General features: G+C 41.2%; 1 protein-coding gene and 1 gene segment (V, D, J or C); both read right to left on the reverse strand.

Annotated features, from left to right (window-relative positions):
• The window catches only part of LOC308682903 (Ig kappa chain V region 4135-like), a 1,009,768-nt gene that overhangs the window by 71,655 nt on the left and 924,945 nt on the right, over positions 1-13,168 (reverse strand).
• lrrc4bb (leucine rich repeat containing 4Bb) lies at positions 513-13,059 on the reverse strand. 3 transcript variants are annotated; one of them, XM_081352897.1, is made up of 5 exons: positions 8,541-13,059; positions 8,132-8,448; positions 5,716-5,855; positions 5,314-5,584; positions 513-4,913 (listed from the first exon to the last, which is right to left on the reverse strand). In XM_081352897.1, the coding sequence occupies exons 4-5, from the start codon at positions 5,554-5,556 to the stop codon at positions 2,994-2,996; spliced, it is 2,163 nt and encodes a 720-aa protein (XP_081209023.1). In that variant the 5' UTR covers positions 5,557-5,584; positions 5,716-5,855; positions 8,132-8,448; positions 8,541-13,059; the 3' UTR covers positions 513-2,993. The 3 variants fall into 3 exon arrangements, with proteins under 3 accessions (XP_081209023.1, XP_081209022.1, XP_081209021.1); XM_081352896.1 differs by having other exon boundaries at positions 8,132-8,202; positions 8,310-13,059; XM_081352895.1 differs by having other exon boundaries at positions 5,725-5,855; positions 8,132-13,059.

The following is a 13,168-nucleotide window of genomic DNA, read 5'->3' on the forward strand; positions in this document are numbered from 1 at the left end:
AAATCAGCTCAGAGCAGCTTTCTGAAACGGGGAAAGGTTTAGATGAATTGTCTCTCAGTAGCCGTAAGGGTAATGTGATTTTTCTGACCGCAGAGAGGATGCATAGAGGAGAAGAACAACCTGCTACAGGACGAAACACGCATCTGAACTCTGACACACTGTCTGGGGCAGGTCAGGGTTTAGCCATTTTGCATTTCACAAGTTTATATGATAAAATAGAGGTATGGAAAGGTTAAAGGTGAGGTTTGCTGGCTATAACGCCTGTCTGTATCAACTACACTTGTTTGTAGTTGATATATGTTAGCAATATGCTGGTGTACTCTTTAAAAAAAAAAAAAAAAAAAACTCCAAAATGATCATATATATATATATATATATATATATATATATATATATATATATATATATATATATATATTTGCATTTAAAATGTACAGACTATGTCTCATCTTGCACCAAAAATGCTCTCTAGAATTAGAATTTTTCCAACCTAATACGGCTAATTGGCCAAATCAAGGTTCAATTGTGGTAACTGCTTTATCATTGCGCTCGGAATTATACAGATGTGTTCCACCAAAATCAATACCATTCAACAGGCAAAAAATGTTCAAATCTGTTATGCAAATTTTGGATCCGGGTTCAATGCAAACATGCCAGCATGTGTGTTTGTAAGATCATCACATATCTTTCCCAGCTCAATGTGCAGTTTTTAGGCGTCGAGGACACAAAGCGAGGCAGAGAACACGTTCCTCACATTAACTAACCTTTTGCTTATGTGATACTGACGTAATTCTGCCCTACCTATGCGCCGCATCAGCCGATGAGGGTCAGGTGCTACAATAAGCTTTTAAGAGCATTTCCTGGCAATGATGTTGTTGCTAAGCAACTCCACTGGATATTCAAACACAATCAGCTTTCATACTGTAGGGAGAAAGAGGGGAAGCAATAAAAGAAACAGAAAAAATAGAGTTTGTCCTATAATTCCATTATGAAGAATAGCAGGGAGACATTTGAGAGGGATATAATGTCCTCAGGTTGCTGAGCTATGTATAGCACTTCAACAAAAAATGAATAATGTCGATGGAGAAAACAATTGCCCAGTCGGTCAAATGAAGTCCAGCTTGATTAATGAAAGTTCCCACCATTTGCAAAAGGATGAATCAATTTTAACAACAACAGTTTGATAAAAAGATGATGAATTGGAAATTAAAAACCGAATAAAGTTTAATGCAGCAATTACAATAATACACGCATGTGTACTCTACTCCAGTTAATGGCACATTGCACATTGTTATTATACAACTTCAAAGCCATTCAAGAATGAGGAACTTGATCAATAGATCGCTTTATGTAGTCAGCAGTTGTTGTATGGCTCCCACGAAGGACTGTCAGTCCACAAATCTCTTCAAAGAAAATACTCTCTGAAAGTGAGGCATACAAGTTTCGCCAACTGGATGGCTAACGTTGAATCTGAAGTGGCCCAAAGAGCGGTATTCCCATTCCCTGAACCCTGACCCTTAACCAGCCCCTTGAACCCAAACCCACTGATTTGGTCTATAAACAGTATACTTGAAAATCTTTACATAAGATTACATGTCATATTGCAAAATCTTTCGTCAGAAAAATCTGGACATTTTCACGATGTCTTTCATTCTGTCTCTGTTAAAAATCTAAAATTTTCAAGTCAATGAAATTCTCCTGTGCTGCGTATCCCAGTATATTTCAAAGCTTTAATACAGCTTATTTTAAAGTCAACATGAACTCAAAATGGACACTATTTACTTTCCTAACACACATTCCTGGACTTATTGTGCACGATTCAACTGTGCACATTATGCCAAGCCAAAAAAAAAAAAAAAAAAAAAATCTCGATTTTTTTTTTATCAAACTGTAACCTGCTCCGCCTCTGAAACGACTTTCCATTTCGGCTAGAATCACAAATCCCTCCTGGCTCCATTCTGGTACACCCACTTTTCACGATCCAATCAATTCCCGATGGATAAAGTCAAGTCCCGCCCTGCATCCAATGTTTCACATAGAAATACTACAGAAGTTAAATGGCGCTTCATGTTGGCTTTAAGTCCAGATACGTTCTGCGCACATCAAAAACACCCAATGCCAGTGAAATAGCCCTTACACACTGCTGTTACTCTTCATTTCAGCGCTGACAGGCGAAAAGACAAACATATGACACTCACGATCTCTTCAAACGTAGATATGCACAGAGAGTTTGCACTATGGCGGCTTGTTGGGAGGTACTATGGTACCTTTGCTGAGGACAGCAGCCAAGTAACTCTTATTGTTCACAGGGAAAGGCTTCTTCTCTCTGCCCTCTCCTCTAGGTATGATGTGTGTCACCCTGAAAATGGTGTCTTTTAGAGTTCAGATTTCTGAGCTTATGAACTGATCCTCACTTGTGCTAGATTCAGAATGTCATCATGAAGCAGAGTGACCATGAGCATGTATTCTGGATCACAGCAGTTTAAGTCTTTATTTCTGAATCAGTCTCAGTTAATACTGTCCCTTACACACACACACACACACACACACACACACACACACACACACACACACACACACAGGTACACTACCTACCGAGGTGAGTACAATGAATAATGATGTCAACCTCCGGGGAGTGTAAATGTGTGTATGCTTTTATACAGGTCTGTTAGCTGCTGTACATCGGTGTGTGTACTCTGTGTCGCTGGACTGTGGCAAACCAACACTTAAGTAATTACACTACTTTAATATAGACTATATTTTTTTATACGCGGACACAACTCAAAAAGAACTGCAAAAAAGACGCTTGCTTTGGCACATATGTACTCAATAGCGCCATGTCCACGTCAGTAAAATCCTGTCTCTCTGTTCACTGAACGGAATATTCCATAGAATCTGTCGGAAAGGGACGGAGTTCCATAATCTCAAAGACTTGACAGTCACACTGGCGTCAAAACCAGTCTACTTCCCTTCCTGCATGTGTATGTGAGTAATCAGATCTGGGTCTCCTGAACGCTCTCCTTGGAGCCATTCGATAGCAACAGCGGCTCAGTCTGCATATTGGGAACGTGACTAAGGCCTTTCAGAGTTCCATGGAAAGTCATCGCCATTGGGATGGGGATTGGCAGGGGAGGTGAGGTCGAGCCAGGGATGGTGTCACCGGTCCCTATTTTCATGGTCGAAGCCTGATTTTGGGAGGAAAGATTGGGTTTGTTGTTGAGCATTCCAGTGGTCATGTTTAAGCCCAGCACGTTGTTGTTAAAGTGGTGCGCTTTGTAGTAGTGGTTCAGGTGATCCGACTGCCCAACGCTCGGCAGGGTCATGATCTCAGGTTCATGAATCCTTGGACTCTGCCCGCTTCCTCCACCAGTTCCCGCTCCGGTGTGGACAGTGCTCCCTCCAGTGATGCCACTAGTTCCCGCAGATCCAATCTCATCTTCGACGTTGATGATCTCAATGGCGCGCGCCGGGCCGTGGTGTTTGTGCAGTTGGTGCTGCTTGCGAAGCTTGTAGAAGACGACCAGCATCACGGCCGCCATGAAGGTTATGGCCACAAAGCAGCCTATGATGATCTTAGTTGTCTTCATTACGTCCTCAAGACCCGACAGGTTGGCGACGTCTGTGATGGAGACGGTGAACGGGCGATCGGGTGCACGCGTAGATCGCGGTGACAAGGAGGACAGCATCGAACCAGTGGGACCTGCTGATGCAGTTGCAGCTGTTGGTCCAAAGCTAATAATCGTCTCGTTGACGAACTGCCGAGCTGATTCGTGCCCTTCTTGCCCCGTCTCTAAAGTTTCAACAGTGACAGTTGTGAAGTAGCTGTAACCATTGCCTGGATCAGGAGCTGAGACGTTCAACACAGCAGTTGCTGTGGTGTTGCCAGCAGAGTTGGTGACCATACAGGTGTATGGTCCGGTGTCTTGCATGGTCACATTGGTGAAATTCAAGGTTCCATCATGCAGGACAGAGATCCGGACCTTGTACGCTCCATGGGTCATCAAGGTCCCATTGGGGGTCAACCAATTAACAGAAGTCATGGATGTCCCGCTGCGGCATTTTAGCTCCGCTGCCATTCCCTCGGTCACGTTCAGGTCCGTTGGCGGCTCCACAATCACAGGTGCATAGCAGGTGAAGTCTCTCTGGTCAAGGTCACCAATGTACCTGCCCTTAGTACCTGGTGGGGCATGGCATCGGGCACAACAAGTGGAGTTATCAGGTACGGTTTCTTTAAGCCACCAACTCAACCACAGAACATCACAGTTGCAAACCCAAGGGTTGTGGTTCAGATGGACACGCTCTAACTGCTGCAGTGGAGTGAAGAGATCGTGTGGCAATGAATGCAGAGAGTTATGCGACAGATTGAGCTCCTCCAGGTTCTTGAGGTCATCAAAGGCATTCCTCTCAATGACAGTGATCCGAGAGTGCATGAGCCACAGTTTGCGTAGAGACACCAGGCCTTGGAACGATCCAGGACGCACCACGCCCAGCTGGTTTCCCGACAGCTCCAGTTCCTCTAGCCGCACGAGAGGCGTCAAGTTGGGTACGTCCTTAAGCCCGCACATGCCCAGATTCAGGAAACGTAGGTTCAGCAACCCTTCGAATGCGGCCTCCGAGATGAAACTGAGTTTGCGCAACTCACCGAGGTCTAACCGTCGCAGTGACGGCACGCGGTGGAAGGCGTACGCTGGGAGTGTCTCTATGGGGTTGTTCCTTAGCCAGAGTTCACGCAGCTTGCTCAGGTACTCAAACGCCTGTGATGGTACCAGTGGGAGTCTGTTGTCAAAAAGCTCCAGGGTGATGAGATTGGGAAGGCCATTGAACGCTCCCACTTCTATCTGACGAATATGGTTCTTAGACAACTGTAAAATTTCCAGATGATTTAGGTGCTTGAAGGTGTCTGACCTGATCAACTGCAGAAGAAGAAGAAGAGAGGAAGAGAATATTGTTAGTTATAACAGCTGACACATTCTGGAGCGGGGTTACTGCATCTTCTGAATCTATATTGTTAAGGTTTAGCCTGTTCTGCAGAACCCACCAATGTTGCATCTTTGATATTTTGTTCTATTTCAGTATGTGCGTATGCGTGACCATCTGTCACTCTGTGATTGGAGATGACTGATCTACAATGCCTGATGGTTGTTGAATTGGAAGGTCTAACTAACAAAGCTTGTAAACAAAGACTAACCAAGTATGTTTGACACTAAGGCTCTGCAAGTCATTGCAAGAAATCCAAAATGTTTATTTTTAGCTAATTTCGGCATGCAGTTTTCATGAAGAAAACGTATATATTTAGGGTATCAAGGAGGTTACCTGTATGGTGTTCTCCTGGAGGTTGAGGTATCGCGTATTGGACGAGATACTCTGTGGAACTTCATTTAAGCCTTTTCTGGTACAGATCACTCGACTGGCTTGATTGGAACAGCTGCAGGGATTGGGGCAGGCAGGACTGGCTTCGGCCAATCGAGGTCCAAGGAGGTGTGGCCACAACAACAGTTGGACCAACCAGATAAGGGGGGAGGGGCTGAAAAAGCCTGTTACGATAGCAGCCTGCATGGCAACTGAATCATGTCCTGCCCCTTTCCTGAACAAAACAAAGCAAATAGTGAGCACCAAAAACCCTCAAAACTTCTTAAATGTTAATTTTATGATAAATAATAAATATGGAAGTGTATTTTGAATGACAACATCCACAAAACAAGAAAGAGAATTAACTTTTTTTACGATTAACTTGTGGAATCAGGTATCTTGTGGCATCAAAGTGTAATCCACACAGTTGTCAACAGCACTGGATGCTGCTACGGGAGTCTTCTGCTTGCCATCACAATCATCACAGTCAGCACTGGCCTTGCTTACTGGAAGAAAAACACGGGACGGGGAACGCGCGCGAGAGAGAGAAAGGACGAAGGAGGTCAAAAACTGCATATATGTACAGCTTATCGTATTTCATTTAGCTAAGGGTGTTAGGGTCAGAACATCAGCAACTAAAAACTGTGACCTGTGTAACTAAATACTGTGACCTCTAGCCCAGTCAAAGCAGAATTGTAATTTCAAATTATTTCCACTTTTATTACTTATAAACATTGAGCAGCCACAGCTGTAGTCAATAACACAGTCTTTCTTTTTCAACCTTCCAGACTTGGATTGGTCTGGCCTTGACTGAAAAAACATTTGAGGTTTAATTTTTAATTTGACTGGCTGAGGGCAACAGGTTTGTCCGGTCAGAACAATGTCCAGCTCTAAACTTATATTTGCAAATTAGTATTCTTTATTAAATGTGCATAGATGTGTGGTTCTGTAAACATAAAACGTAGAATAATGAGAACATACAATAATACAATATTCACATTAGTACTTATGTAAATGAAAACAGACATTTAATACAAACTGTACAAAGAAATGTGCGTGTGCAACCACTGTGCATACGAGCAAGAGGTAAACAACTCTCATTTCTGAACACTGATGTTTATAATGAATAAATAGAGAATAATGACGAATGTTTAGTTTGTATAAACAGACTGCAAGAATTTTAGTAAATGCTGCCAATATTTAAACCAAGAGGTAAACCACTCTCATGTCTGAACACTGAAGCTTACAATGAATAAACAGAGAATAATGACGAATGTTGGATGACAGTCATGCACTAGCAGCAGGATTAGTTTGTTCAGAGTAAATGCTGCCTATATTTAAACAAATGTTGTTTTTTCTGAATTTTACTCATAAAACGTTCATAAACCAGACCAGTCTTTAAGTCTTTTAGCTTTAAGGTGTAAGATTGACTAGAAATGAACTCTAAACCAAAAGTCCGACTCCGAGCTCAACACCACCATGTTTATATGAAATTACTGACATCAAAATGGAAACCAATAGACACAGAAGAAGAAAGAAAATATTTGGACACCAGAAAAGGTTTACATACAAACTGGAATTGAGGTAATATGGGCAAAAATGCAGGAGTTCCAACCTTCTTCTTTTTTTTTTTCACTTTAAACGATGTGACATTTACCTAATAAAACAACACGTTTCAAGGCGGTTACATGAACTCACACATTTATTAGAGACATAATCAGTGTAAGATCATGCACTCATTAAAAACGATCAAAAATCATCCAACAAACCCAAGGCACAAGAAAAACATGTTTGCGTTACATTTGAAATTATCACTTTTATTAATCCATTTTGACATCAAAGCAGGCATGCGCAGAACACATGCGCACGGTGAATAAGCCGCCAAAGCACGGGTGAGGGTATTTAGCCTACATGCAGAGCAAAATCGAGGTAATGGGAAACTAATGCCAGTCGGGTTTGTTTCAAAAGTTTACGACCTTTAACTTATAACAGAGCACGTTTATTATTTATAAAGTAAGATTGTGCATGCAAATACACACACTGTCTTACATCAGAAATATTTCAGATGAATATTCAACGATTATTTCAATCGATTTTAATTCAACGTTTTGTTCTAATATGGCTCTAACATCTTTGTCCATCATCACACACAGGCGCATCTTTAGTGTGTGTGTGTGTGTGTGTGTGTGTGTCACAGGTGCGGTGGTGCAGCTTCACTGTAACCATGACAACGCTAAATTGATTTGCAGATGCTGGATGTCGGAATCCGGTTGGGTGGCGGCGCTCTGTTTGCACTACGGCTTCGTTAAAACCAGCCACAGGCCAAAAAACGAGTCAAATGCATGGATTAAACATCTATTTCATAAGCCATTATATTGATTATTAATTAACCTTCATAAGGCATCAGATGCAGCCTCCACCATGCCAGAGACTGCAGTGGATCTGATGTTCTTATGTGAGTAAATCGGTGCATCTGAATGCGTTAGTGACTGCGGCGTCTTAACGGAGACCGCCGTACGCGCGTGAAATACACAAGTGAGGCCCCGACACGCGCGCGCGCTCCCTCGAAGACGCGCAACAAAATGGCACACGGGTGTCTGTGTAATTCACGGATAATGAGAAAGAAAAATGCAAATCAAGCCAAGCCATCATTAACGCAACTGACAACTGCGAAATCATCACAATTCCAACGGCCAGATTCATTGCTATGAATAAATATTTAAGTAAATGAACTGACTAGCTAAATAAATAAATAAAACGAATTCTGAATGAAAGATCTTACCGTTCTCCTCTCATGCATCCATCACATCCTCCGGATCCTCTTCTAATGAATCATGTTGGACACGAGGAAACCTAAATCAAACCAATTCCCGTCAATCCCACAGCATGAATGATAACCAAACCTATTGATCAGTTCCACAGCATTTGAGAACATTCATCTAATCAAATGCACATTGTACCTTTTCCTTTCTCCTCGCGCCGACTCGACGAATCTTCTTCTAATGATTTTCCTCCCGTTGATTCGGTGTCTCTCACAGATCCGGAGCGCGTCAGTGCGCGCGGACACGGTGAATATATAGTTAACAGATCATACCACCGCTGGGAGAGAGAAAAACGACGCAATCGCTCGCTGTAAAGTGTAAAAATCGAATGTAATTTGATTATCCGGGGTACGAGGCGTACAAACCTACTGGCGCATTTGTGTGAGTGTATGCAGGCAGCTCGCGCGCGTCGTGGCCGTACACAGGGACTGATGCTGCACCCAGCGCAACATCTTACGCAAAGTCCGTAGCCACGGTCCTGAATACAGCGACCACTGAAACATGCACAAAACACACCTGCTCTAGCCTGTTTCCATACATCCATGCATACACACACTGTTTCATCTGCAGGGACGACTGAGATTGTGATCATGCCTAGCCTACTACAACAACTTCAACAGAAATCTAAAATGGAAAAGCTGTTTTGGTTCTGAGCTGCTTTTGCTTCAGAGTTCACCCTGCAAAAAATGTTTGCATCTTACAAAAGGAAATAAAACATTGAAATGTGTTAGTATTACCCTGAACTGCATAAGCCCCAAAATATGCAAAATCATTAACATGATATTGACTAAACAGATAGGAAAGCTGACTATATTGGTTTAACAATGTCTTTTGGATTTTGTTGGTTTTTGCTCACAGCAAGTTCATTATTTAATGTCATGTGCATGGGTCAAATTTTCTTGTACCTTGTGTAGTTGTGTGCATGTTTTTGAGGGTGAAGCTGTCACAAAACTTTGACATCAAATGTGACTCTACCTAACTCTGTAACAAAATACAGTTTGATTGGATGCATGGCAAGTGTTTTCTCTTCATATGCATGATTATATATGTACTTTTACATTGCTGTCTGCAACCCTATCAGAACATTGCGTTTTACATTACATATATGCATTTGGCAGATGCTTTTATCCAGAGCCACTTACATTGCATTACAAGGTATTTTTCATGCATTCCCTGCGACTCGAACCCATGACCTTGACGTTGCTGGCGACCTGGCTATTTAATGGACTAAATTAGTTTTGTGTATGCGGGTGAATTAATCATCATATTCACAGAATGATTATTTTGTTCACAAAATGTTTTTTTTTCTTTTCTTTCTTGTGCATTAAAGTATACAGTAACAGCGTTTTGGCATGAAATACAAATTCATTTCGTCCACAAAATCAATCGGGTCACACTTGGCGCCTCATTCTGATCCATGACTTGAAAAGCTCTTATCTGAATGATGGTTAAATTGTAACTTGAGGTGTATATATATATTTACTAAATGTATATTTGTTAATTGTCAACATTGCTGAGGGTTGATATAACAGATAACTCGCACTAAATGTTTTCAAGAGATGATGAAGCAGTAAGACATTCAAGTTCTTCTAGTGTCAGCTTCAGGGTTTGGAACATGAAGGTCCTGCCTGTGGATAGACAGATTGTCTTTTTTTTAATGCAGTGGAACGACTCAGTGGAACCATCAATGCCAATAAAGAACCTTCATTTTTAAGAGCACAATATTTCTTCAAGTTATTTCTAAAATATAACCAGAAAAGCAGCTCTTTAGTGTGCAAAACGCATCAGATGAATTCATAGGCGGGCCTAAAACATACATTTACGCTGATGCTTAGCTATGCAAACTCAATTTTATCTCATAATTGGTCACCATGCAATTTCTGCTTGAAAAAAATTGGAACACTTTAGTTCAGGGTCCAATTGGTTGCTTATTAGCATACTACTAGGATATTGGCTGTATATTAGCACATATTCTGCATGAACATATTCTACATCTCTTAATCTTACTCAATACGTAAACTTAACAACTACCTTACTAACTATTGTGATGGATTTTTTAATTAATCAACTAACATTTGTTTTTCTTGCAGGAACGACATTCATATGCTTTTAAATGTTCCCAAACTCTTTGGGGAAAAATTGTGACTTTGATTGTGTGTGTGTGTGTGAGTGTGTGTGTATAAACAACAAATAGGGGAAGTGAAACAAGACAGATGACTAGTTCTCAAACCTTGTGTTAAGTAATCACAAAAACAGAGTTTGCTTGTGCCAGTGACAGAGGGAAAGGTTGGGGCTTTTGAACCAATTAAACCAATCATATTGAAGGTGACATTTTAGTCATTATAATCTTATTTGTTGTCTCAATTCTATAAAAACTGTTGTATTCGTGTTTTCTGGTGGGATTCTCAATGGAATTTGTCTGAGATCCTCCGGCCTTGCTTCTTGGGAGAGATTCCCTGATAACTGCTCGGGAAGATCTCCCGGCCGTGATTAAAGCATTTGAAGGACATTTGCTGAAGTCTGTTTGTGCAGGAAGTGAGCTAGTTTAGGGAAGCAAGTTAGTTAGAGTAAGACTCTGCCAGTTGTCGACTGAAGACGCAAGACCTAGCTAGAGTATAAAGGTATCGGGTGTCGATTAGTAGACGCCCCAGTTTAAGGAATTGGGTGTCGATTTGTAGACGCCCCAGATAAAGGTATTGGTGTCGATTGGAGACGCCCCCAGTTAATAAGATCAATTGGGTGTCGATTGGAGACGCCCCAGATAGTTAGGTTTAGGGAAAAATCTTCCACACTATTAATACGCAGTGATTAGAAGTTTACTGAGGCAGAAGTGATAGTTAATTATTTAGTGAGGATTGGACCCTAAACTAAAGTGTGACCAAAAAAAGGTTGCATTTTTATTAGGCTATTTTTGCAGCTCCTGGTAAATGCAGATGGCCGCAAGCAAAGCTGATTCTCCCAGTAAAGGAATAAATGAATAAGCAGGGCGTCTTGACCAGATCTAGCGGGCGTAATGGTAATGGAGCTCGGCCTCCATGTTGAACATGCTTGAGGTAGTTAGTTCACATTAGGGGCCCTGTTTGAGCTCTCCTGTGGTTCTGTGTTGAACTCTGTCTGCGTCCCACACACTTGTGTCCTCCAGTATGTATTATGACTTAATGATAAGCCATCTACCTACCTCTCTCTCTCTCTCTCTCCCTCTCTCTCTCTCTCCATCCCCCCTCCCATTAAGAATCCAGTCACACAGTGGTGCAGTGGATATTCTGCCTTCCCTCACCTCACTCCGTTCCGTACAACACGCACAGACGCACGCACACACAAATATAAACAAACAAACAATAAAAAACTCCCCCGTTTTGCGGCGTCTATATCACTCGCTCTGGTTTGAGCTGAAACTCGAGCTGTGTCATCAGTTTGGCTGATGTCTTTAACGCAGCTGTCGTGCGCTAGGTTTCTGCCCTCACAATGTCATATGATCTTTCATTTTTCTTCCAGTGCATATGTGCGTCAAGATCTCGTGGCATATATTATTGTGTGTTTCCTCCCACTAAGGGTTTTCATGTATGCATGTGTGTGTGTGTGAGTGTGTGTGTGTGCATGTGGAGGACTGTGCTTGTGTGTGAATGAGTTCTCTGTATCTGCCTCACTGAAACGCTATGTGCTTCTGTTACTAATACTGGCGCTATCGCCTGTTACATATGGACTGGACACTTTATATGCATGATATTGATATTATTAACCAATATAATCTCAACAGCTTGTTGTTTTCGATCTTTAATTAACACAAACCTTTAAGATATTATTGTTGTGAAATTATATCGCAGCGTCCCAGTTCAGTTTCTACATCCTAATAAATTGTAAGAATAAAATAGCTGAAAATAATACATCTAAATGTGCTGGTTCGAAAGAAATTTAAATGCATGAACGTAAATGTGAAATGATTATTAATTGTAATGTAATGGATTTAGCTATAGATTTTAATGCTTGCATCCAAACGAAAACCGTACGTTACAAGGGTTTGGTGTTATCACAGTTTACTAACTCGAAATTTTCCCATTGCTACTGTTAGGCTGTAGTAAAGGCCAGACACATGATCCACAGAAGTACGTGAGCGTTTGTGAACAGTTCTGGGCCTGAATAAAATAAAAAGTGGCTCCAACTTGTTACACGAGAGACTAAAACGATTCAAAATTAAAAATAGTCTGGTTGTGAACTAAAGATGCTTCAAACTTGTGGATTTTTTGGTGTTTACAGATTTATTTATTTATTTATTTATTTGCTAAGAAAAACAGGCATAAATTGGTGCTTTTATGAATTAACATTTTCAGTTAACAGTTTGGTGAGCAGAAGAGACTTCTTTCAACAACATAAAAAAATCCCTAAACTTATATAGTAATTAAACTGCATTTATAGTACTTCATATGCACAAAATAACATTCAGAGTAATACTTTGTGCAAACAGTAAAATAGACTAGCTTTGAGGCTTAACTTCTGTTTTAACAACATTAAAACAGATGGAGAGATGGGATTTCAGATCGGCCACCAGAGGTCCCTGTCATTCCAGAATTATTGACTGGTTGCTATAGTTACGCACCTGTTCCTTGATGTTTAACCAGATACCTGTTCAAATCCCATCTTCGCTCGTTCGGTCCTGGGTGTGTGACAGAGCCGGAGCTGATAGTCAAGTGTTCAATGCACAGAAATGTTAGTTTTATTCCTTCCACTTTTTCAGGTGTGAATGCCTGTAGGTGAAATATAATATGGATTTGGCTCTGATGATAATGGAGGCTTTTCTCCAGTGCACAGTAATCTTTCTAACAAGCTCCTACTGGTTTTTGTACAACCCCTCATTAAGCAATATATAAATTACAAAGAGGCCGTTTCTTGACTCTGCTTGAATCATTTGCAGGTCTCTGGCTCTCTTGGAGGTTTTCCAAAAGCAAAAATGTGTTAATTAAAATTAATGACATCCCATATTATTAAATAAAGAGGTAAAG

The sequence above is a fragment of the Scardinius erythrophthalmus genome, assembly GCF_964197995.2.
Source record: "Scardinius erythrophthalmus genome assembly, chromosome: 22".
Taxonomy (NCBI): Eukaryota; Metazoa; Chordata; class Actinopteri; order Cypriniformes; family Leuciscidae; genus Scardinius; species Scardinius erythrophthalmus.